Source organism: Protopterus annectens, chromosome 16.part0 (genome assembly GCF_019279795.1).
Source record: "Protopterus annectens isolate FY-2018-M chromosome 16.part0, PAN1.0, whole genome shotgun sequence".
Lineage (NCBI taxonomy): Eukaryota > Metazoa > Chordata > Ceratodontiformes > Protopteridae > Protopterus > Protopterus annectens.
Genome location: NC_056750.1, coordinates 875,865,820 through 875,891,582, shown reverse-complemented (window position 1 = coordinate 875,891,582; position 25,763 = coordinate 875,865,820). Strand labels below are relative to the sequence as shown.

The following is a 25,763-nucleotide window of genomic DNA, read 5'->3' as shown; positions in this document are numbered from 1 at the left end:
TGTTCCTTTAACCAAGCATGCCTTCTAATTACAGAACCCATAACTGCGGCCCTGCAGGAGGCCTCCAAAGAATCAAAACCACATTGTAAAGTATGCTTTCCAACTTGTTCAGCTGCATGCAATAAATCCTGCATTTCCTTGTTTTCTGCACATTCAGAGTTCAACAACATTTTCTGTTTAAGCAATGCCATGACATGTTGCTGATATTTGAGCATATGAAACTGACAGTTTAAGGCCCTTATAGCCAAGGTAGCAGATGTGTAAACCTTTTATCCCCATCTATCCAGTGCCCTAGAATCCCTGTCAGAGGGGGTAGGGTTTTTTGCAGCGGAAGCCTCAACTCCTTTGGAACCCTGTGAAATTGTTACTGGGTCAGCAGCAGGGTTTTTAAAAAAGAATTTATGAGAGTCAGGAACCCTATAATATCTGTCAGGCTTAACAGGAGCTGGAGGTAAAGAGTCAGGGATCAGGCTAAACTCAGAAAATACATCGACTATATATATATATATATATATATATATATATATATATATATATATATATATATGTATATATATATATAGGTGGAATGGCTAGAGGCCTGTGTTGAGGTAGTAAAAGGAAATCCCTGAGCCTCTTTTTAGATTCCGAAAAATCTTGGCTCTCCCAGTGGAAATGCTCCCACATGGTATGCAAGGTTTCCCCAAAAGAATAGTCCTCTGGAGGAGAAGCTGAAGGTATAGATTCTTCAGCATCAGAATCCTCATAGGGGGGAAGAGAGTATTCCTGATCAGAAGAGGAATCAGAAGAAATAGAAACCTGATCTGAAGATTCATAGTCATTCTCTTGCCTAAGCCTCTTATCTGGAGGGGGATGGAAACCCCTGATCAAGGTAATCAAGTCTTCGGCCATTTTGAGCAACTGTTTTTTGAGCATAGAGGCCTGTCCACGTGGCTCTTGAGTTTGTTTCTTTGCTTTAGAAGGTGCTTTAGTCTCTGCCTTTGAAGCCGAAGTCGGTTTAATGTAAAGATGTTAAGGTCTGAATACACCCTCAGAAGCCGGTGCCTGCTCAGTGGCTCCAGACCCATCTGAGGGAATACTGGCCGAGGCTCCAATACCCTGAATTTCCAGCGGCATAGCCGACTCCATGTGGGGGTCAGTAGCGGCCTGCAACTCTAAAGCAGCGGGTGTCAGGGGCTGCAAAAGCGCCTCACTGAGAACCGGCAAACTGGCGACTGGCTTAGGAGAAGTTTCGTCATCGGTTTTGGACCTCGGTTGTTTCTCTCTCTCCTTTTCTTTGCATTTTTTATGAACTCCAGTAGTCGGATGGCTATCCGACGACATTTCTGGATAATTAAACTAGCGTCCAAAATAGTTTAAAGCAAAATCATACTGACGCTTAATAGTGCGTTGGTTAAATCTAGCACAAAACAGACAACCAGAAACGGTGTGATCAGGGCCTAGGCAAGGAATGCAGTAAGAATGAAAGTCCTTATGAGGTATTTGCTTTCCACAAGAAATACAATTATTAACTTTTTCGGACATCGGTCTGGAGCAAGAAAAAAAGTTTCCCAACGGGTACTTAGCTTTATTGAAGACTTCCGGTCTGAAACTCGAACACGAAAATCTCAGGAGTCGGCCGACCGGCACTTGCAAACTGCTTCTGCTTCGGATACCGCGCGGGAAGAAAGAATGAAGAAAATGGCGTCGGCTGCTTCTTTTATACTCCTGACGAGCTGACGTCAAGGAAGAGGCGACAGCAGCCGACAGAGAACCCAAGAGTTTGGAATTCAGGCCGACTGAGGGCAACCTGCCAGCAGGATTACCCAAATGTAATGACTGCAACAGTGAAACACGAAGAACATCTGGTCCCTTCATTAAAAACTGTTGCTAAAAATTCAAGGACACTACACAGTGGTGCTGTAAGAGGAGTGAATGTTTCTGCTGCACCCAAAAAACAAATCTCTTCCATTTTTACGTATGTAAAGTTTCCCTGTAGAAGCTTTGTGGGAAGGCAAAGTATACGACGAACAGGAAGGAGAACATATATTGTCTGGCTATCAATGGAAGTGGGGAAACCACGCAGTCAGTCTTAGGTTTGAGATAACCGGATTTTGCCTGTTGGGAGAGACAGAAGGTCCAGAACTGGATCCAGACTCCAAGAAGGTAGAATACAGTAAATGAGGCCAAAGGAAGGGAACCAAATTTCTCAAAGCCAGTAAGGGGAAATGCCGATGACTTTGCTCTTCAAACCAGGATGCCTTCTGTAGAAATTTGAGGAAAGGCATACAGGAGACTGGGGGCCAATTATACAGGACAGCATCTCTTGGCGACTCTCCCAGCGGGAGAATTAGAACAAAGAACCTGCTGCACTTGTTGTTTGGGGAGACACAAACAGGTCGCAGTTTGGCTGGCCCCAATGACAAAAAAATCATCTCCACTACGTTCTTGTTAAGAGACCACTCATGAGGTAGCAGAATGGACCTGCTCAACATGTCCGCTATCACTCTGGATTTCTCGGGAATATGTGTTGCTACCAGAAATCTGTTGGATGAGATTGCCCATTGCCAAACTCTGACAGCTTCTCGACACAAGCGGTACGATCTGGTTCCTCCTTGTTTGCTTATGTACCAAAGCACAGACATATTGTCTGTCTGAATCGCAACTGTCCCGATAGAAAGCATCTTGGAATGCCTGTAACGTTAAGAGCACTGCTCTCATTTCCAAGACATTGATATGCAAACTGACATCTTCAGGGGACTGTGTGCCTTGGACCATTTCCCACAAAATGCCTACCCCACCCAATATGGGATGTGTCCATGGTTACTATGGCCTTGGGCTACAGAAAAATGAATAAGCAGCCTTGTAGAACTTGATCCGAGTGGATCCACCACTAAAGTAATTTTTTGCATGCTTGGATAATTCTTATCTGAGCAGACATGTGCTGATGAAAAATGGACCACTGATTTGCCAACATCCACTGAAGAATCCTCATATGAAATCTTGCTAGTGAAACTAGGACTAGTGCCACAAACACTGATACCAAGGCTTGTAGGATTAATCGGGATGAGATTGACGAACTGTGAATTAATTTCCTGACTTGGAATCTGACCGTCTGCACTCTTTACAGAAAAGAAGCTGTCACAAATACGGTGTGAAAATAGCTCCTATGAACACCAATGTCTGAGATGGTTCTAACAGAAATTTGTTGTGATTTATGGCTATCCCTAGATGGGAACAAATCTGCAATACCTGGTCTTGAGCTCTTATCAGTAGATGCCTGGTCTGGGCAGTAATGCGCCATTCGTCCAAGTACAGAAGCACTCAAGTCCATGCAGTCTCAAGTGAGGGGCTACTCCTGCCATGCATCTGGTGAAAACCCTGGGAGATGTAGTGAGGCCAAAGAGCAGTGCTCTGAACTGGTAATGGACAGCTTCCAGCCAGTAGCATAAATACCTTCTGGAATGTATGTTCATTTTTATGTGATAGACCTTCAGACAAAAACATCAAAGTCATCTTTGCACAAAAAGGGCAGAATGGACTGAACTGTGACCATCTGGAACATGGTGTGCTGAACTGATTTGTTCAGACTGCTGAGATCAAAAACTGGTCTCCAGTCCCATTTTTGTCTGTACTAAAAAGAATGTCAAGTAAGTTCCAGATTACATTTGGTCTGCTGGGAACTCTTTGGATGACTTTTTCTAGCAGCTTTTGTTTTACTAGTGCTGCCACGTTCCTCTGACTGGATGGAACACCGGGAAGTTTGCATACAAGTGGATATGGTAGGTATGGTAGGGTAAAGGATATTGTATAACCTCTGCAAATAATCCGCTGCGCCCACGTATCTTTTGTAATATCTAGCCAGACTCTCTGGTGCAGGAATAAATTACCCCCAATTGCCTCCAGAGGTGGACAAACGGGCCTTCTTTCATGAGCGTTGGTAGGGTCGGTTGGGAGAAGGAAGCTCTAGACCCCTGGTTCTATGGGCCTCTTCTGCTGCATGAACGGCATCTTCCATTCGAGTTCCCCCCCCCCCCCTGCCACTGAGGGAACCATCTCCAGGGAAATCTTGGAAAGGACCCTGGGACTTTCTGAACCACATTTTCCAACCTCCTCGTTGATTCTTGGAAAGGGTCCTTTGAGGGGTCAAGAAAAAGTACTCCAACTTCAGACAGGGTCTTTCCATTTTGCTTGTACCCTTAGTAGGTTCCCTTAATTTTACGGCCAAACAATGAGCTTCTGTCAAAATAAGTAATGACAAAAGAGGACTTGAAGGGCTCTGGAAAGTCACACAAGTGCATCCAGGCTTGCCTTCAAATGAAAATGCCTGAACCTATTTGCCCTTGAGGTACCTTCAGCCTTTTGGAAGATAAGCTTCATGGATAAGTTAGTGAGCGATAGTAGGGCAGCCAACTGCAAGGCCACAGAAGACTGAGCCTCAGGAGTACTGGTCCCAGGGAGGGAGTTTGAAAGTTCTTTAATCAGATTCCTCTGTAAATGTGTGAAGCATGCCAAATTATTCAGCAATCTGCGTGCAAAGGTCACTAAAGCATACACACGCTTCCCAAATCTGTTCAACTCCCATGACTCCTTGTTAGGGGGATGGAAAGAAGAACTCTGCTATGGAGTTCTTTTTTGGCAGCCTTCACCATGACCATGGCATCTACAGGTACTCTCTTGCTCCAAAATTCCTTTCCTGCAGGTGGTGCCAAAATCCGGTCTGGTCTTTTGGGGACTGGCTCATCTGTATCTTGTTCCTTCCACTCTCACCAAGAGATCAAATCAATGAGCTCGACAACGTATGGAGTCACCCAGGAGGTAGATGGGCCAGACCCAAAGGCCTCCAGGAATACAAATTCCCCTCTGCTTAAGAATCTGTGGGATGTCTCCACGCGAGATGTCCTTTGGTTGGAGATCTTGGGGACCCTTCTCCATCATCGAAAACGGTATCTTCAGTGACACATTCCTGAGGGGAGTCTAAGTGCCTCCTCTTGAACATATTCTTCCTAGGGACTTATTCAGTTGGGTATTCAGAAGACTGGTCGGAAGAAATAGTAATACCCTGCTGGGTAGCCTGGAAACTTTGAGCTGGCTATCCCTGTGGAGTGGAATGATGGTGTTCAAGGTGCAGAGACATACAGGATCCAGAGTGGAGACCCAAGAAGGGAGAAACTGTCCCCTGCAAAAGCAGAGAACATGCTCTCCACTACCTCAAAGGCAAAAAGCTCTTGGGAGAAGGAAGTCAGAGTTGAGAAGCCAAGTTTCTAACCCATCAGCTCCCCCTGCCCCAAAGGGAAACCACCAGCAGCAGTGATCAGAGCAGAGGTATCCAATGCCAAACCTCTGAGGGGGGGAGAGAAGGCTCAGACAACTTCAAAGTCAATTTTAACACCTCAGATCTGACAGGGATGCTTCAACTCAGAGCCGTCCAGATCCAAAGCACTCAGAGCTGGCACCCTCAGAGAAAGCTTCGGAGCCAAAGATACTACAATCTTTGGATCCAAACCAGACGGACCCGGGAGACTCAGATCCAAGGTCTCCGAAATAAGTCAGATCAAAAAAGGAGACAAGATAGCTGGAGTAGTACTAGTAAGGGCTTCCCGATCCAAAGGGTTAGGAGCTGAAAGAACTCCATCTGAATCAGCCTTGGTCAAGCTTCTGGAAGAATGAGATGATGCTATTGGGGGGGACCTGGAGTGCCGACAGGATTCCAAAAAAGAAAATGGTACTCGGGAGGGTACCAGATCTATGGTGGCAGGTAAGGGGTCCTAGGTAACGACTTTGGATCCGAAAGGACAGGATCCAATGAAGTCTACTTATTTTCCGACACCAGCTACAGGGAAGGAACAGGCATAGGATCCAATTTCTTACGCTTTTATCTCAGAAGGTTCCATCGTCAGATCTAAAGATGGGGTTGAGGATCTGACGGACCCAAATGTTTATCAGAAAGATCCTTCTGTTTAGGTGGTTGAGCCCCAAGACAGAGTTTCAGAGAAAGAAAAAGGTAGCAAACCTTTTAAAATCAGTTTCTTTTTCCTGTCTGCAATGGCTCTAGGATTAAATGACCTGCAAATTTTGCAGTTTGTTTGAAGATGTTCTTGGCCTAGACAACAAACACATAAGGTATGAGTCAGACAGTGGTAATTTATGATTGCATTTGTGTCATTTTTAAACCCTGACAGCTTTTTAGACATCAGTAAACAATTCGCAAAAAATTAAAACAAATTTTTGTTGCTGATATATATATATATATATATATATATATATACACACACACACACACACACATACACATGGAAAAAAACAAAGATGTAGAAATACAACAGTGGTAACAGGAACACACACTACATGTACAAAAAGGGAAAGAAGAAAGGTTTATCAACGATGGTGATACGAAATACACAAAAGTGTAGAGAAAGAAACAATAGCAGATTCTACAAATAAGTAAATTTATATTATAAAAGAATAAATATATATATGTATATATATATATATATATATATATATATATATATATATATATATATATATATATATATAAAATGATGTACCAAGGGTGAATACAGTAAAATTAGACTAATCTTCAAACTAACTATACTAAGCTTGAGAGCTCACAGTGACCACATCCAAATGCAAAAGTGACAAATGAGATATGAGGTATGTTAGGGGATAGAGCGTTATGGGTAAAGGAGGAGCTTGAGAGTTTCCTAGTGGCCACAAGCTGAAAATAACAGCAGAGTCAGATCCAATCACAATTGTTGACGAATGAATGAAAATTGACATCAAATTATGTATATTTTTTAAAAAGCACCACACCACATTTCTTTTAATACACGTACACCAGTTAACATATGGCAAAAAACAGCAACCTTCTCCAAGAACACGCTGCTCTTTTAAAATTAAATTAAAGGATGCAAAATACTTACTGGAGACTGAGGCGGCCCTTTTCCAGTACTTCTTCCTCTGGGGAGAAAGAAAATAAATTCAATTACATCCTTAAAATTAGGCAGGAAAACAGCACAGTACTTTCCCACTTTTCATGCAATACTGCAACAAACTGCTTCATTAACATGAATGAAATACCAGCAAATTAGTCAACATTATTCTGCCTGAAACATTGAATCCGCGGTGGTGGCGCTGCTGTAGCGTTGTCGCCTCACAGTAAGACGCTGTCCGGTTTGATTCTCAGCTAGAGCGTCTTCTGCGTGGAGACATGCGTGAATGGTCATACCTTCCTTGAAGGTTGTGCATCAGGGCTGGCAACTCAGCACATAAAAATCAACTGCCAATCATTAGCGGACCGGAGTTCCGCTGTGGCAACCCCTAACCGGGAAAAGCCGAAGACACAACAACATTCTGCCTGAAACATTGAGCACCAAACAACAGACCCACCAGCTTTATTCTGAAGTACTCAACAAATGCATAAGCAAATATTTCATGAAACTGTTCAAGTCACTTAAATATTTCACAAATACATGCCTAAAACTGCAATAAGAACGGCTACAAAATAAAACTGGAATTCATGGGTGCACAAATGGGCATGAATGGACAGCTGTCAAGTATTTATAATCATATGCAAGAGTCCAGTGTTTCAGGAATAAAACATTCTAACAATTCTGACCCTATCTATAGCACAGACACAAATGTCAGCATAAAAATGTTTGGAAACACTTTCACAAACTGAATAGGAGAATGCTTTCCAGATACACCACCAAAGAAAAGTACCTAATCACACAAAACAGAATTACTCTTGCCAAAGAGTAAGAAGAGAAAAAAAGACTTCACTTTTCAAAGGCTCGCCTCCAAATCTATGCTTCACTTCTTGTTCCGACCAATTTCTACAAATTTCAAGTATTTTGAAGAGCTAAGCAAATACATAGCATCTACAATTTGGCTGATGGCCCACAGAAAGAAGTCTGCCAAAGACCATTAGGAAATTCTTGGCAAAGAATCTCTGCACTATTACGGGTTGAACCTCTGAGATATTTCTCCACAAAAGGTGCCAAAGTGTGCTGAACACCCTTCCAATTCATTGACCATGAAACAGATGTTAGGGAAAATGACAACTGGGTTGTAAAAAGTTAAATCTTGGATCATAGTTCCACGTTAGAAACAGGAAATCCTAAATGCACAAAACACACAAGACTGAGTCCACATGCTCATATCATGTAACCACAAACTGGCAAAAAGAAACATGCATTGTTTCTTTTGTGTGCTTGTTGAGGTTACAAGATTTGAGAATGTGGGCTCAATCTTGACAGTTTGACGCATTTAGGACTTTGAGTTTCTAACATGGAACCAGCTCAGTACATAGAAAAGACAAAGTGCAACTTGCTGAGGTACACGGTGCATTTATCATGTAGTACGGGGAACCAATGCTGTCTTGGCCAATAGGGAGTCACCAACAAGATTTTTGGTCTGTCCTGCTGGATCTTCAGCAGGACCTTCTGTACGAGTGGAAAGTGGGGAAATGTATACAGAAACGTCCCCTTCCAAGACACTGAGAAGGCATCTTTTGCCATTGCCCGAGGGTGTGGGAGTCTGGTGCAGAAGGAAGGAAGTTCCCTGTTGATGGGGATCTATTTGAGGTGTACCCCACTGGTGAACCAGGTCCAGGAAGACATCTCTGTGCAGCATCCACTTGTGGTTGTTTGTGATAGACCTGCTGAAAGAGTTGGACACTTTAGGAAGTGGCATTTCGCAAAGGAAGTCACCTGTTGAAACAATGGTTAACTCTAGGCACGTCAGTCACTAAGACAGAGCATGTTGGTAGAATCTTCAATTTTCTGGGGCATTTCAAAACAAGTGAAAGGTTCCTAGATTCATACCAGGCTAGCTGCCCTTATGGGCCACTAAGTCTAGCCAAATTCTCTTTCAAAGATGAGGCTCAAACCTTGTACTTTTATGACTGTAAAGTAAATACCTTAAACATTATACCAACCCCCAACCCCATAATTTCACAGGTTAGTACTAGGTTAGCTGCCCTTGTGGACCATTTTAAGACTAGCACATGTCCCTTCTTGAGAATCAAATCCCGTACCTCTTGTTTGTAAGGTAGACACCTTAACCATTATGCCAACCCACAGAATCAGAAACGGAAGGACTAGATGAGCTACACAGGTGCCAGAAAAGCAGAATGGACAAGGATCTCAGATGGTCAGCTCATTATCAAGCGGGCACAAAGACCATTTCTTTCACAAGCACAGTGGAAAAGCTTCTCCAGACCTACCTCGAGGGGACTGGACTACTGCAGAGATGATGAGAAACCTCTGCCCTTTGGTTACTGGGTAAGTACGTACAAGACTTTTTGTGAAATGGATTATTCCAATGAGACCTGGCACTAAGTGCTTGTTTTACTTATTTCTAAATTGTTTCATATATACAAATTTTAACTAAGTCATAAATGCAGAACTTTTCTTCCCGGGCCTCCGCTGAAAACGGGTTATGTAACCCAGACAGACCATCCTGGCAAACAAATGTCAAATAAAAGAAATAAATGATGTGCTTATGAAAGAAAAAGGGCTGGAAATTTAAACTTTTGTACCCAGCTCAGTTGAAAGTCTGTCCTCTAACAGACCAGTCACTTTTGCCACTCTGGACCAGGCAGATTTGAAACTGAAAGCTTTCCCTTTTCCGGAATGTGAGGGATCTACCAAGTCTACCAAATTTCAAGCGAACATTCCCTCTACCCTGTTAAGTGCTTCCCCTCGCAACCCATTTCTGTTATTTAGGAAAAGGACAAAGGAGAAACCAAGAAAAAAAGAAGAGCAGTGGCAGAGGCTAAAGGATGTGTCCTTGTGGAACTGGAAGAGAACTGTCTGAACTTTGAGTACATTCATTGACCGCTATACTCAAGCTGTTGCCTTTTTGTTGTAAAGATTTTCAGTAGGGGTGAAAGAAAAGTTGTGTAAAATCTTACCATAATCACAGATATCATCCTCTTCCATGTTGCAGTATTCATCACATATGGGTTTACTCCTCTTGCTACCCGAACATCCAGCCAGTATACAAAAGTTTTCAGTAACTGTATGGTGTGTGGGACGTACGACGTGGCTAGTGGAGCATGGGCCATAAAAGAGATGTCTGCACGCACAGCCCTCAGAACTGTAAGCCCCAGTTGGAACCAGTCCTAGCAAGGGAATATGCCAGTCCTGTGCCATCCAGAAAGGGAAATGCAACAACAGGAGGGTGGGAAGGAATACTGCAACATGGAAGAAGACATAGTACAGTTGTGTACCTACCATAAATGTAGATGTTAGAGTGTATTCACTGTTGCAGTCATTACACTTGGGTTATCCTGCTGGCAGGCTACCCGCAGTCGGCCTGAATTCCAAAGTCCTGGTCCTGCGTCGGTTGCTGTCGCCTCTTCCCTGATGTCAATGTGCCAGGGGTATAAAAGATGCAGCCGACGCCAATTTCTTCAGTTTTTCTTGCCCCAGATGTCAGGTGCCCCCAAAAGGGTAGGCTGTAAAAATTATGATCATAAAAGAGCATGCACATAACCTTCATCTACAAGCAAATACACCACATAGGTTGTAAAGAATAGAGAGGTACAGACAAGTCCCAGCAAAGAAAAAAGGGGGAGGGAGGGTAACCTGGACTGCAACAGTGAATACACTCGAACATCTACATTTATGGTAGGTACACAACTGTACTATGTTCATCATGTTTCACTGTTACAGTCATTACACTTGGGTTGAATCCCAAAGCTGAGGTTGGGTGGCTGGGTCTAAATAGAGTTTGGAGTGGCTATGAGGCCCTGCTGAACTGCAGTGGCAAAGCCTGCTCTGGATTTAGAGTAGAGAGATAAGTGGTAGTGCTTAGTAAAACTGTGCACAGAAGTCAAAGTTGCAGCCTCCAAAATATCCTTGGTTGGTACTCCTCTGAGGAAGGCTGCTGAAGTGGCTGCTGCTCTGGTAGAATGTGGCCTAATGCCCTTGGGCACTGATTTGCCATGTTGAGAATAGCAGAAACGAATGCAGTGGCCTATCCATTTTGAAATGGTCTGCTTTGAAATGGGTTTTCCTTGGGAACCTGCAGCATATGCCACTAAAGTTGCTCAATTTTTCTGAAGGCTTTAGTCTTGTCCAAGTAAAAGCGTACCGGTCTGTGTATGTCCAAACTATGCAGAAGTCTCACCCCCTTATTCTGTGGGTTTGGATAAAAGGTAGGCAAATGTATGGTTTGGTTAAGAGCCACGCTGGACACTACTTTAGGCATAAATGTCGGGTATGTCCTTGGAGAAACCCTGTCCTGATGGAAAATAATAAAGAGTTCCACAGCCATTAGTGCCTGTAACTCTGAGACTCTTCTTGCTGAAGTTATTGCTAGGAGAAGAGTGGTTTTCCATGACAAGTATTTTATCTCTGTTGAATTGGCTGGTTCAAGAGGCGGCAGTGTGAGTTTTTCCATGACAAAATTGAGGTCCCATGTAGGTATTGGAGCTCTCCTTGGAGGTCTTATGTTCCTGGCCCCTCTGAAAAACTGTCTTAGCAGTGGATGAGAAAAAATAGGTGGGTCAGTATTGTAATGAGCTGAAATGGCAGAGGCATGAATCTTAATTGATGAGAAGGATAAGCCTTTGTCCAACATCTCAGTTAGGTATTGCAAAATATAAGGAATATTAGGCTCAAGCGAGTCAATTCCCTGCGCTTGGTTCCAAGCACAGAATCTCTTCCATTTTTCTGCATAAGATTTTCTGGTGCTGGGCCTCCTGGCCTCCAAAATAACATCCATAACTGCTTTAGAGAGAGGTGTGTTCTGCATGATTACATTATCCGCCATGCAGCCAGATTTAGGGTTCTGAGTTGGCTGTGCAAGATCTGATTGCTCTGTTGTGTCAGCAAATGAGGTATCAGAGGCAATGTCCAGGCTGGGCCTTGAGACGAGCTCTTTAGGATTGGGTACCAGTGCTGGCGTGGCCAGTCTAGGGCAATCAGTATAATTTTTGGCTTCTCTTGTCTGACCTTTAGGAGTACCTTGGAGAGAAGAGGCAGAGGGAAGGCATATACTGTAAGGGCTTTCCAGCTGAATGAAAGGGCGTCCACTTTCCATGCTTGCTTGTGATAAGTACGAGTGCAGAATCTCTGTAGCTGGTAGTTGTAAGGGGAGGCAAATAGATCTATGTCTAGGCATCCCCATTTCCCTGTTATCATGTTGAAGATTTGTGGATCCAGTTTCCACTCGTGAGGATCCATGAGGTTTCTGCTTAGTTCGTCTGCCAAAGTATTTGTCTTTCCTGGCAGGAATTGTGCTTGCAGATGTACTTGGAAAGTCAATGCTGTGCTCCACAAAGTCATGGCTTGCCTGCAGAGGGGGTAGGAATGTGTGCCTCCTTGCTTGTTTATGTACCACATGACTGTAGTATTGTCCGTCTTTATCAGTAGTAGTCCTGGATGAAGTAGGTCCTTGAAGGCTGTCAGGGCATTTTGTACAGCTAGCATCTCTTTTTGATTGATATGAAAATGCATTTGGTTTGTGGGACATGTGCCCTGAATACATTTTCCTGCCATGTGCGCCCCCCAGGCATAATCTGATGCATCTGTTGTTTGCGTCTGCCTGGTAGTGGGTAAGGTGAATGGCTGTCCCTTGTTGTGGTGACAGGCCTGTGCCCACCATAGAAACTCCTGTTGCAGGCAGGGAATAAGAGTAATTACTGTTTCCAGGCTGTGGCAATGTTGAGTCCAAACACTTTTTAGATACCATTGTAGATTCCTCATATGCAGTCTTGCACATGGAATTAGTAGAATGCAGGATGTCATGTAGCCCAGAGCCTGCAGAATTTTTCTTGCAGATAACCGAGTCTTTGTTGCCATATCTTTGAAGTAAGAAGTCAGATGCCTTTGTTTGTCTGGCGTGAGATAAGCCATCTGGGCAGTTGTATTTTAAGCTTGCACCCAGGAATATTATCTCTTGAGAGGGTACTAGTTTGGATTTCTTTTCGTTTAATGTGTATCCTAGGCAAATTAGTAATCTTTTTACAAACGCCAGATGCTGTAGAAGAATATCTTTGTTCTCTGCTCGAATAAGGCAGTCGTCCAAATAGGGATATATTTGAATTCCTCTTTGTCTGCAGAATGCAATTACTGGTGCCAGGCATTTTGTGAAGACCCTGGACGCAGTAGATAAGCCAAAGGACAGTGCAGAGAATTGGTAGTGCATTGAGCCAGCTATGAATCTGAGGCATCTTCTGCAAGATTGTCTGATTGGGACATGCAGGTATGCCTCTTAAATCCAAAGTTACGAGCCAAGCCTTCTTGCCCAGCGTGGGCAGTAGCTGCTGTAGTCAACATCTTGAATTTTGGAACTTCCAGAAATGTGTTTAGAATAGACAGGTCCAGTATTGGTCTCCAGGCTTTGTCCTTTCTAGGCACCAAGAAAAGTCTCGAGTAAAATCCTTGCCCCTGCTCTTGCTGTGGTACTTGTTGAATGGCCCTCATGTCCAAGAGGGCTGTAATTTGTTTTTGCGCCTATGCCCACTGATTCTCTGGCAGGTCTGGCATACCTTTTGCCCTCGGCAGGGTGTGAAAATGGAACCTGTAACCGTGGGACACTATGTTCAAGACCCATTTGTCTTGGGTAATCATTTGCCAATTTGCGGAAAAAAGTGCTAGTTTTTCCCCCCAGGGGGGCTGTCAAAAGAGAAGTGCTTGGATCTGGCAGAGGAAAGTCATTGGGACCGTTTCCTGTAAGGTTGTGATTTGTCTTATCTGCTTTTGGAGGTAGGAGCACCCCATTGTTTAAGCCTGTATGAGCCTTGGGGTTGAGATCTGCCTCTGGGACGTCAGTATCTGCCTCTTTGTGGCCTGTCTGATAATGGAAAGGAACAATTTTTTGAAGGCCAGTTTCTGCTAAATCTGGGTGGCTGTACCTGTAAAAAAATACTTAACTGTTTGCATGGATTTCGCTTTATCCTCCATTTTCTTTAACACCTCTTCTGCTTTAGCAAAGTATCATGCTGTAATGGAGCATCTAATAATTTTGCTTTAACATGATCAGGCAGATTCTGTTCCTTTAAACAAGCATGCCTTCTAATAACAGAACCTGTAACAGCGGCCCTGCAAGAGGCCTCCAGTGAATCATAACCACAATGCAAAGTATGCCTTCTCACTTGTTCAGCTGCATGCAGTAAATCCTGCATTTCCTTGTTTTCTGTACATTCTGAATTTGCCAACATTTTCTGTTTAAGCAGTGACATTAAGTATTGCTAATATTTAAGGATATGAAACTGACAATTTAAAGCCCTTACAGCCAGGGTAGTAGAAGTGTAAACTTTTTCCCCCATCTGTCCAGTGCCCTAGAATCCCTATCAGAGGGGACAGGGTTTTTTGCAGTGGAAGCTTTGACCCCCTTGGGACCCTGAGATATAGTTTCTGGGTCAGCAGCGGGGTTTTTATATAGGAATTTATGAGAATCAGAGACCCTGTAGTATCTGTCTGGCTTAGCAGGAGCCGGTGACAGGCCAGACTCTGAAAATACAGCATCCAAAATGTTTAGAACAGGAGGAATAGCAAGGGGTCTGTGCTAAGGTAGAAGCAGAAAGTCTCTGAGCCTGTTCTTAGATTCTGAATAATCTTGGCTCTCCCAGTGGAAATGCTCCCTCGTGGTATGCAGGGTTTCCCCAAAAGAATAATCCTCAGGAGGAGAGGTTGAAAGAAGGGATTCTTCAGCATCAGAGTCTTCATAGGGAGGAATAGAATAGCCCTGTTCAGAAGAGGAATCAGAGGAAATAGAAACCTGATCTGAAGAATCATATTCTGTCTCTTGCCTAGACCTCTTATCAGGAGGGGGATGGGAACCCCTGATCATAGTAATTAGGTCTTCGGCCATTTTAAGCATCTGTTTTTTTAGGCATGGAAGTCTGAGTAGGAGAATGCTGTACTTGTTTCTTAGTCTTTAGAGCTGCTTTAATCTTTGAAGCTGAAGATGGTTTAACATATAACTGTGTAGGTCTGAAGACACCCTCAGAAGCCGATGCCTGCTCAGGGCTCCGGACCCATCTGAGGGAATGATTTCTGAGTGTCCAATACCTTGAGTATCCAGATGCCCAGTCAGCCCCACGTGGGAGTCGGAAGTAGCCTGTGGCTCTGAGGTAGCGGGCGCCAGGGGCTGCGAAAGCGCCTCACTGAGAACCGGCGACTGGCCTAGCAGAGGCCTCATCGTCGGTTTTGGACCTCTGATGCCTATCCTTTTCCTTGTCCTTGCATTTTTTGTAAACTCCGGTCGTCGGCTGTTCTGACGGCATTATATAATTAAACCTTCGGCCAAAGTAATGAAAAGCAAAATCGAACCGATGCTTAATAGTGCGTTGGTTAAATCTAGCGCAAAACCGACAGCTAGCAACGTCGTGGTCAGGGCCTAGGCAAGGAATACAGTAAGAGTGAAAATCCTTATGAGGTATTTGCTTCCCACAAGAAATACAATTGTTAACTTTTTCTGACATCAGTCTGGAGCATGAAAAAAGTTTTCCCAACAAACAGAGTACTTAGCTTTAATGAAGACTTCGGTTCTGAAATTCGGATTCGAAAATCTCAGGAGTCGGCCGACCGGCACATGCGAACTGCTTTTGCTTTGGGCACCGCGCGGCAAGAAAGACTGAAGAAAATGGCGTCGGCTGCATCTTTTATACCCCTGGCACACTGACATCCGGGAAGAGGCGACAGCAACCGACGCCGGACCAGGACTTTGGAATTCAGGCCGACTGCGGGTAGCCTGCCAGCAGGATAACCCAAGTGTAATGACTGTCTCAGTGAAACACTATGAACATCTATGGTTACGTAAGATTTTACACAACTTTTCTATGTCCTTCTATTCCCATATTGCAGTATTCATCACATGTGGGTGAGGGCCAAAGCTCACTGTGAGGAAGGGGGTGGTGGTCTAGAGGGGATATCCAGGAATCCATGAAGGATGGCCCAGGCAAAACCTGCCCTGGCTCTGGAAATATGGTCTAACTTGTGTTTGGTGAAGGGTCTCGCTTGCAAGCGGGTCTAACTGCCTTTTGCGACACCATATAAAAAAAAGTACAGTTTTGTACCTACCATAAATGTAGATGTTCGAGGATTCCCTTGCTGCAGTCCTGACAATTGGGTATAGTCCGCGTCCCAGTCGGCCCGAATACCAGAGTATAAGGCTGACGTCGGTCATGGCGCCTTAGACTGACGTCAGTACGTCAGGGTACTAATGCGCATGACCGACGTCATTTCCTCAGTCTTTTCTTGCCCCAGATGTCAGAAGACCCAAAAAGACAAGTCCCAAAAACAACCTGCACCAAAAAATATGTACAATATATACAGTAAAATATACACAAAATATAAGCATGTAAATTCACCTACACAACCACCCTGAAACACAGAGGGGAAGGAGGGAGGGTAAATTGGACTGCAGCAAGGGAATCCTCGAACATCTACATTTATGGTAGGTACAAAACTGTACTATGTTCTTCGTCTTCCCTTGCTGCAGTCCTGACAATTGGGTAGAATCCCAAAGCAGAGGTAAGGGAGGCTGGCAAATTATAAAGTAGCAGGAGCTGACAACATGCCTTGTAAAACAGCTGTGGCAAAACCAGCTCTGGTCTTAGAATATATAGGCAGGTGATAATGCCTAGAGAAAGTATGCACTGAACTCCAAGTAGCTGCCTCCAGAATATCCTTAGTTGCCACCCCCCTTAGAAATGCTGTTGAAGTGGCAGTAGCCCTAGTGGAATGAGGCCTAATCCCAGCTGGAACCTCTTTGCCATGATGGGAATAACAAAAAGCAATGCAAAAGCCAATCCACCTAGAAATAGTTTGCTTTGACACAGGCTTGCCCTGTGAACTTAAAGCAAAAGAAACAAGTAACTGCTGAGACTGCCTAAAATCTTTAGTCCTGCTCAAATAATAACGCAATTGCCTGTGTACATCTAAAGTGTGCAAAATCTTTTCCCCTTTATTTTGAGGATCTGCAAAAAACGTAGGCAAATGAATAGTTTGGTTTAAAGCCACACTAGAAACCACCTTAGGCATAAAGGAAGGATTAGTACGTAATGATACCCTGTCCTTATGGAAAATCAAAAAGGGCTCTACTGCCATAAGGGCCTGCAACTCAGACACCCTTCTTGCAGAAGTAATAGCCAACAGAAAAGCAGTCTTCCATGACAAATATTTCAATTCAGCAGTAGCTGCAGGCTCAAAAGGTTGTAGAGTAAGTTTTTCCAACACAAAATTGAGATCCCAAGCAGGAGTAGGAGCTCTACGTGGGGGTCTTATATTCTTTGCCCCTCTAAGAAACTGCTTGAACAAAGGATGCGAAAACAAAGGTGGGTCACAATCATAGTGAGCTGAAATTGCTGCAGCATGAATCTTTATGGAAGAGAAAGACAAACCTTTGTCCAATAATTCAGTAAGATATTGAAGAGCCACACTCAAATTAGGCTCTGAAATCTCCAAATTCTTTGCTGTACTCCAAAACAAAAATCTCTTCCATTTTTCTCGTACACTCTCCTAGTACTAGGCCTTCTAGCTTCCATAATCACATTTAAAACTTGTTGAGGAAGCTGAGACCTACCATGCTTCAACACAGAATATGCCAAGCTGTGAGATGAAGAGATGGAAGCTTGACATTGAGCAGATGACCGTCCTTCTGAGATAACAGATGAGGAATCAGAGGTAAAGGCCATGGAGGCTTCTTTACAAGACTCCTTAGAAGTGGGTACCAATGTTGCCGAGGCCAATCTGGAGCTATCAAAATCATCCTTGGCCTGTCCTGTCTGACCTTTAGTAATACCTTTGGAAGAAGCGGTAGAGGTGGAAAGGCATAGACATGAAGGTTTTTCCAACTGAAAGACAGAGCATCCACTTTCCAAGCTGTGTGATGAAACCCCTTTGTGCAATACTTTGGCAGCTGGTGGTTTAGTGGAGAAGCGAACAGATCTATGTCTGGAGTTCCCCATGACACTGTCAATTTTTGAAATACATGAAGATCCAGTTTCCACTCGTGGGGATCCATGATTTGCCTGCTTAATACATCTGCTAGGGAGTTCTGTGCTCCTGGCAGAAACCTTGCCTGAAGAGTCAGTTGCAGGCTTAACGCAGTCTCCCATAGAATCATTGCTTGCCTGCATAGAGGATAAGAATGTGTTCCCCCTTGCTTGTTGATGTACCACATGACAGTTGTGTTGTCTGTCAGAATCAACACCTGCCCTGGAAGAAGTAACTCCTTGAACGCCATCAATGCAAACTGGACTGCTAACATCTCCTTCATGTTGATATGTAGATGCTGTAGTCTGGCAGGCCACTTGTCTTGTATCCACTTTCCATTTAGATGAGCTCCCCAAGCAGTGTCCGAGGCATCTGTCGTTAAAATCTGACTCGCCTCTGGCGGGTCACAGAGAGTCCCTTGTTTAGGTGACATTCCTGAGCCCACCACAAGAATTCCTTTTGAAGGCAAGGTATTATTTGAATGACAGTGTCCAAATCTTGGCAGTGCTGTGTCCATACATTTTGAGATACCATTGCAGCTTCCTCATATGCAGTTTGGCATTGGGAAGCACCAGAATACAAGATGCCATGAACCCTAATGCTTGAAGGACTGTCCTTGCAGTCAGCACGGACTGATGAGATAGTTGATGGAAGTAAAGTGACAGACTCTTTTGTTTGTCCGGGGTTAAAAGGCCATCTGGGCTGCTGTATTCAGTCTCACACCCAGAAAGCACATGTCTTGAGAGGGTACTAGACTGGACTTTATTTCGTTCACAGAATACCCTAGGCATCTTAGCACTGCTATGACATATTCCAGATGCTGTAGAAGGTGTTCCTTTTCTTGAGCCAGAATCAGGCAGTCGTCCAAGTAAGGATAAATTTGAATGCCTTGAAGCCTGAAGTAAGCTATCACTGGAGCCAGAACCTTTGTGAATACTCTGGGCGCAGTAGATAAGCCAAAGGGCAATGCAGAGAACTGATAATGAAAATCTCCAGTTCGAGCCCGCAGATACTTTCTGCAACTTAGCCTTATGGGCACATGAAGGTAAGCTTCCTTGAGATCCAAAGTTACCATCCAGTGATCCTTGCCCAGCAGAGGTAACAGTTGCTGTAACGTCAACATCTTGAACTTGGGAATGTCCAGATAAGTGTTGAGGATAGATAAATCCAAAATTGGTCTCCACGTGTTCCCCTTCTTTGGTACTAGGAACAGGCGGGAATAAAATCCGAAGCCCCTTTCTGACACAGGGACTGGCTGAATAGCCCCTATCTGGAGTAACTGAGAAACTTGCTTGTGAGCCTCTTTTCTTTGTGGAGGAGGAACATCGGGCATGCCTTTGAAAGGGGGTATTGTGTGGAAATAAAATCTGTACCCGTGATGAATGATATCCAGCACCCATCTGTCTTGAGTGATTAAATCCCAATTTCCTTTGAAAAGAGACAATCTTCCTCCCAAAGGAGCTGCCAGGCGAGTCCACTGGCAGCTGAAAAGGCAGGTCATTGGTTCTGCTTACGAAAGGACTGACCCCTGCCCTCACCAGAAGTCTGAGCAGGTGAACTGTCTGATCTAGGCCTAAACGAACCTTGAGCCCTGCCCCTACCACGTCTAGACCTACCCCTAGACTGGGAACCATAAGCAGGATATGTCCACCCCTTAGCAGGCCAATTTCTACTAAACTTGGAGGCTGCACCTGCAAAAAATCTTTAACAGTCTGCATAGACTTAGCTTTGTCCTCCATTTTCTTTAAAACTGCTTCCACAGGCGGTCCAAACAACAGATCAGACTGTAAAGGAGCATCCAAAATCCTGGTCTTAACATGCTCAGCTAAATTCTGATCCTTCAACCATGCATGTCTGCGAAGAACAGAACTAGTAGCAGCCACCCTCGAGGAGGCCTGAACAGCATCAAAACCACACTGCAAAGAATGCTTACCCACTTGTTCAGACACATGAACCAAATCCAGCAATTCTTTACACTCAATACCTTCCGCCAAAGCATCCACCTTAGATTTCAATTGTGAAAGGAGATAATTCTGATATTTCAGCATATGAAATTGACAATTCAACGCCCTCATGGCTAGAGTGGAAGAAGTATATACTTTCTTACCCCACCTATCCAAAGCCCTTGCCTCTTTATCAGAGGGTACAGGATTTTTAACCACAGAAGCTTTAACACCTTTAGGCCCCTGAGAAACAGTTTCTGGGTCCGCCCTGGGACTCTTAAATAAATACTTATGAGCTTCGGGCACCCTATAATACCTATCAGGCTTAACAGGAGCAGGAGGCAAGGAATCAGGGTTTAGAGAAGCCTCTGCAAAAACATCCTCCACCACATTCAACACAGGAGGAATAGCTAAGGGCCTATGCTGGGGCAAAAACAAGAATTCCCTAAGCCTTTTTCTGGAGTCAGAGTAATCTTGGCCTTCCCATTTAAAGTGCTCCCTCATGGAGTGAAGAGTCTCTGAAAATGAAAAATCCTCAGGAGGAGAAGCTGAAGGAGTGGAATCATCCACATCAGAATCAGAATAAGCAGGAAACTCTTGCAAGTCTTCCACAGAAGACCCTGAAGCCTGTGAACACTGTTCAAAACTATCAAACTCCTGTTCCACCCTAGGCCTCTTATCAGGTGGGGGCATAGAACCTCTAATCAGAGTAATCAAATCTTCTGCCATTTTAAGCATATGTTTCTTAGGCACAGAGCCCGAAATGCTAGGAGAAGCCCCTACAGAAGCTGAACTTGGCCTTCCTCTAAAGGAAGCTTTGGCAACAAAAGGAGAGGCCCTAACTACCTTGGGAAGAGAGGGAAGAACAGTTACCTGAGAAGCCCCCTCAGCCTGGCCTACTTCCTGAGAGGGCACATCCTGTAACAGTAAAGTATCCGCCTGAGACTCCATAGAGACACCTGGCAAAACCTCTGGCTCCCCTGAGCCTTCTAAAGGACCGACGTCCGGGACTGCCGGTTCCTCACCCCTAGACTTCACCGTTTTGTCCTTGCGCTTCTTAGATGAAGCAGGCGTCGGAGCATCCGACGGCATAGTGTAATTGCAACGCTTCCCAAACACTAACCTAGCACAATCAAGCCTCCTCTTAATAGTGCGCTTGTTAAATCTAGCACAAGAGCGGCAACCAACAACGTCGTGCTCAGGCCCTAAACAAGGTATACACAATGTATGATAATCCCTATGCGGTATCTGCTTCCCACAAGAAATACAGTTATTCACTTTTTCTGACATCCGGTTAAATACTGAGGCAAGAAAAAACCAAAATGTTCCGCAACGGGGTTACTTAGCCAACTCTGTATTCAGTCTGAAACTCCGGTTTCGGAAAATCTCAGAACGCCAACCTGCACTCGCAAAATTGCTTCTGCATCGGACCATGCGGCAAAAAAGACTGAGGAAATGACGTCGGTCATGCGCATTAGTACCCTGGCGTACTGGCGTCAGTCTAAGACGCCATGACCGGCGTCAACCTACTCTGGTATTCGGGCCGACTGGGACGCGGACTATACCCAATTGTCAGGACTGCAGCAAGGGAAGACGAAGAACATCATTTCCACAGTGAAAGGTAAGATTTTCTTGTATTTGGTTTCCTGGCCTCCGGCAGGACAGTGAGCATATCTTTGTTGTAAAGGTGTCTGAAGGGGATCAGAATCTGATCAGCCACAAGGTGAGGTGCAGCAACTGCCACTATGGGTGTATTTGGGATCCCTTGTGCTGAGCTCATACAGAAGGTCCACTCTGAGGGTTAACTTGTGGTGACTGCCCTTGGACGGTTGTAGCAGTAGGGGGAAACAATATTGTCTTGGCCAATAGGGAGTCACCAACAAGATTTTTGGTCTGTCCTGCTGGATCTTAAGCAGGACCTTCTGTACAAGTGGGAAGGGGGGAAATGCATAGAGAAACGTCCCCGCCCAAGAGACTGAAAAGGCATCTGTTGCCATTTCCTGACGGTGTGGGAGTCTGGTGCAGAAGGAAGCAAGTTGCCTGTTGATGGAAGAGGCAAACAGGTCCATTTGAGGACCGATGGACCATGTCCAGGAAGACATCCCTGTGCAGCATCCACTTGTGGTTGTTTAAGAAGGACCTGATGAAAAAATTTGCCTGGGAGTGCTGTAGTGAGGGAATGTAGACCGCCTACAGGGTAATTCCCTAGCTGGTGGCTAGTTCCCACAGTAGGAGAGCTGAAAAATAGCGTATTGGATAAACAAACGATAGATAAAAAAGCAGCTGTACCAAGACGCTCGCTGCCACCTCTCACAGCACAGTTCAGCTAAAAGAAACGGAGCCCTTTTTGTAAAATCCTGCAAATTTCTGAGGAAGCTCGCATTCGGCGAGAGAAAGCGCTCAACTTTGGTTCAATAAATTTGCAGGATTTTACAAAAAGGGCTCCGTTTCTTTTAGCTGAACTGTGCTGTGAGAGGTGGCAGCGAGCGTCTTGGTACAGCTGCTTTTTTATCTACAGTAGGAGAGCTAGTTTGCAAAGCAAGTAAGATGTGGATCCCCCCTCCCCCCGTTTGTTGAGATACCACAGCACTGTGGTGTTGTCTGTAAAGATATTTTGTGGTCCCTGTTGTAAATCTGGCCCTTCGAGCCTTCCAGCACTGAGAATTACCCTCATCTCTCAGACACTGATGTGTTCTTTTTTTGTATAACTTCGGCCACACCCCCTGCACCTTCAGATGACCGAGAGTTGGTCCACAACCAAAGTCTGAGGCATCTGCATGCATGGTCTGTTTCAGTTGGGGTGGTTGGAGGGGAAGACCTGGACTGAGGTTCACTTGCTTCAACCACCACTGGATTTCTAGTTTGAGGCAGAGCAAGAGGGGGAACCCTGTACTCCAAGGGGTAGGAGTAATGGGTCCAGACTGACCCTGGATATCACTGCAACTTTCTCATGTGGAGTTTTGCTAATGGTAACATGGGGGTGGGTGGCTCCCATGTAATCCAGGAGCCTGAGGTACTGCCTTGCTGTCAATTATGTTGTCTAAAGGACCAGAAGTAGGTGTTCTGTCAAGCTTTTCACCTTTTTTTTTTTTTTGGGGGGGGGGGGTAGGCTTTCATGTCTGTGCAAATCCTGCACCTCAAGAAGACAATGTCTTGAGAAGGTTCCAGGTGGGATTTTGGGAAGTTTATCTGAAATCCCAGGGAATGTAGGAGGGAAATGGCAAGGAGTATGTGTTGCAGGAGGGTATCCTTGCAGTCAGTCTGTATAATCAGGCTGTCCACATAAGGGAATACCTGGATTCCTTTTGTCCTGCAAAAGGCAATAACTGGAGCCAGACATTTGGTGAATACCCTGGGTGCAGTGGAAAGCCCAAAGAGCAAGAGGGAAATGAAAGCGAGAAGGGACCCACCAAAAACCTCAAGTATTTCCTGAAACTGGGCCTTATGGGGATATGAAGGTAGGCATCCCATGAACCCTTGGGGGAGGAGTGGGAAAAGGGTTGGTAAGGTTAACATCCTGAAAGTGGGAACCAGAAGGAAGAGGTTGAGAAGAGAGAGATCCAGAATTGGTCTTCAGAGACCATCTTTCCTTGGGACTAGGGAAATCCTGGAGTAGAAACCTCTCAGTTTTGCAGCCAGTGGCACTGTTTTGATGATGCCTTGGTCTAGCAGGGTTTCTAGTACTGGCTGCAACAGGTGTAGCTGTTGCTTTGGAGGTTGTGGCATACCCCTTTGCTTTGGGGGCATAAGCCCGGTCATAAAATACCCGTTTTGAATGATTGAAGTGACCCATTTGTCTGAGGTGATGGATGTCCACACAGGAAGACAGTGAGAGAGACATACTGACAGAGGGAGAGGAGGGGGGGGTTGGGGCTTTAAAGATGCATACCACCTGACACGTCTTCAAAGGGCGGCCTTTGGCTAAAGAATGGGGAAATTCTAGCGGGCTAGGGTTGTTTCCTGGTTGTTTTTCTAGACCTAGAGGGAGCAGAAGGGTGAGGGTGCCTTTTAATAAACCAAGTTTTAGCTGGGTAATTTCTTTGGAATTTTGGAATAGGAGAGACTAGCAGGTGCTTTAAATCTTGCATCTCTTTCCCCTTTTGCTGTAGTGACTTAAAAAAAAACAGCCACTTACAGTACCAAACAATGCTGTGCTGTCCAGAGGGGCATCAATCAGCTTTGCCCTAAAGTCATCCGGAAGGGGCTGGAGGCATAGCCAGGAGTATCTTCTCAATGCAGATGCCGATGCTGCTTAACTGCCTGAGGATTCAGCAGCATCATAACTCTACTTTAAAGTGCCTGGTAACCTGGAAGGTGAGAGCCAGAAGGGAAAACAGTGAAGCTTTCTCAGCAAAATATGGAGTATCTGACAATTCCTTGGAGGCTTTCTCCAGGAGGAATAAGGCATATTTAGCTGTGTGCGTCTGGTAGTTAGTAGCCCTGAAGACCAGAGTAACACAGCTGTAAATTTTCTTAGCCAGACGTTCCATGGTTTTGCTGTCTGTCAGCAGGGACAATGATGGCAGTGGGTAATAGTTTAGATGCCTTATCCGTGGACATGGAAATGGTGACAGGGTATGCTGGAGAACACTTAAGATACTCAGGACATTATAAAGTCCTTCATGGAGCAGGGGTTGTGAGCCAGGGATCAAGAATGTTGAAGAGAAGGTATCCAGGAAGGCAGGTAGAACTGGAGGGACAGCAGAAGGGATTGGGGAATCCATCTGCATGAGGTCATAATACCTTTTTTTGGACCTCAGTCATTTCAGAGGATTCCCACTTAAAATGTTCCTTCATCTTAGTAATGGTTTCCCCCAAAAGTCAAATCCTCAGCTGGGAGGTCAGGATCCACGGATTCTTCCTCAAGAGAGATGAGAGGTATAAGAGAGAGATTCGTGAGATGAAGACTCAGAAAAATCTTCCTCTTCCCTCATGGATGGATAGGATGTTTGAGCCCATTGGCTCAGAATAGGAAGAGGGATGGCAGAAATCCCGGTAGTGGTAGGCCGTAAGGCCATGAAATCATTAAATAAACTTTGGCTGAAAGCCTGCCAGTCAGGTATGCTTTCAGGAGAAGGTGAGAGGTGTTCCTTTTTCCTTCCTTTTGAGAGGCCTGGTGAGCATCTGAAAGGAGGAAGGCTTGGAATCCGACATTTGTAAGGAACCAGAGAGATCAGACGGACCTACTGAAATAGTTGGTTCCCCCTTGGTGTCAGAAACCAACACTGGACAAGCCTCTACGGATGTAGCCTCAACGTAGGTCTGTGTGGCTTCCGTGGAGATACCAGCTATATCTGCGGCAGCAGAGCCCGAATCCTGTACCACGCTGGGGGTTGGACGCAAGAGGCACAGTGGTAGTGGTAGGTCTGATAGACTTGGCTTTCTTTTTTGGTAGTTCGGCAGGTATGTCGACAGAAGCCTCCATACCAAAGGCTATTTGTTTCAATCGTTGATTTTGTAAATGCAGGTTGAGCGCATGCAGATGGCTCTGGAAAGTTTTAGGCACAAACGCCTGACAAATGAAGAAGGTCTTGCAGTCGTGCAAACACCCTAAACAAAAAGGACACTGATCGCTAGTGTCCTTGTGGGGTATGTGGCAGCCACACTTACCCTTGCCCTTTCTGGATGACATTAACAGGCATAAAGTAAAACAAAAGGACTGAAAGGTTCCCCAACTGGAAACTTATCTGATTTCTCGAAATCAGCCAGCAAGGCAGAACAGCTGAAGTTTGACTGGAGGCTAAGAAGTTCTGAGGGCTAGTGTGTGCAGACGTCACTTTTATGGCCCACTTTCCAAAAGCCAAGTCAAACATTCCAAGCGACACACAGTAACTGAAAACTTTTGTATACTGGCCAGACATTCAGGTAGCAAGAAGAGTAAACC

At 44.8% G+C, this 25,763-nt stretch overlaps 1 protein-coding gene across 6 annotated transcripts in view; it reads right to left on the bottom strand.

The window, feature by feature from the left end:
• ATXN2L (ataxin 2 like) overlaps positions 1-25,763 on the bottom strand; it is a 1,992,254-nt gene that overhangs the window by 1,788,561 nt on the left and 177,930 nt on the right. For all 6 annotated transcript variants that reach the window (XM_044058577.1, XM_044058574.1, XM_044058578.1 and 3 more), the window contains exon 2: positions 6,906-6,942. In XM_044058577.1, coding sequence (XP_043914512.1) covers positions 6,906-6,942 — 37 coding nt within the window. The remainder of the gene's footprint in view (positions 1-6,905; positions 6,943-25,763) is intronic.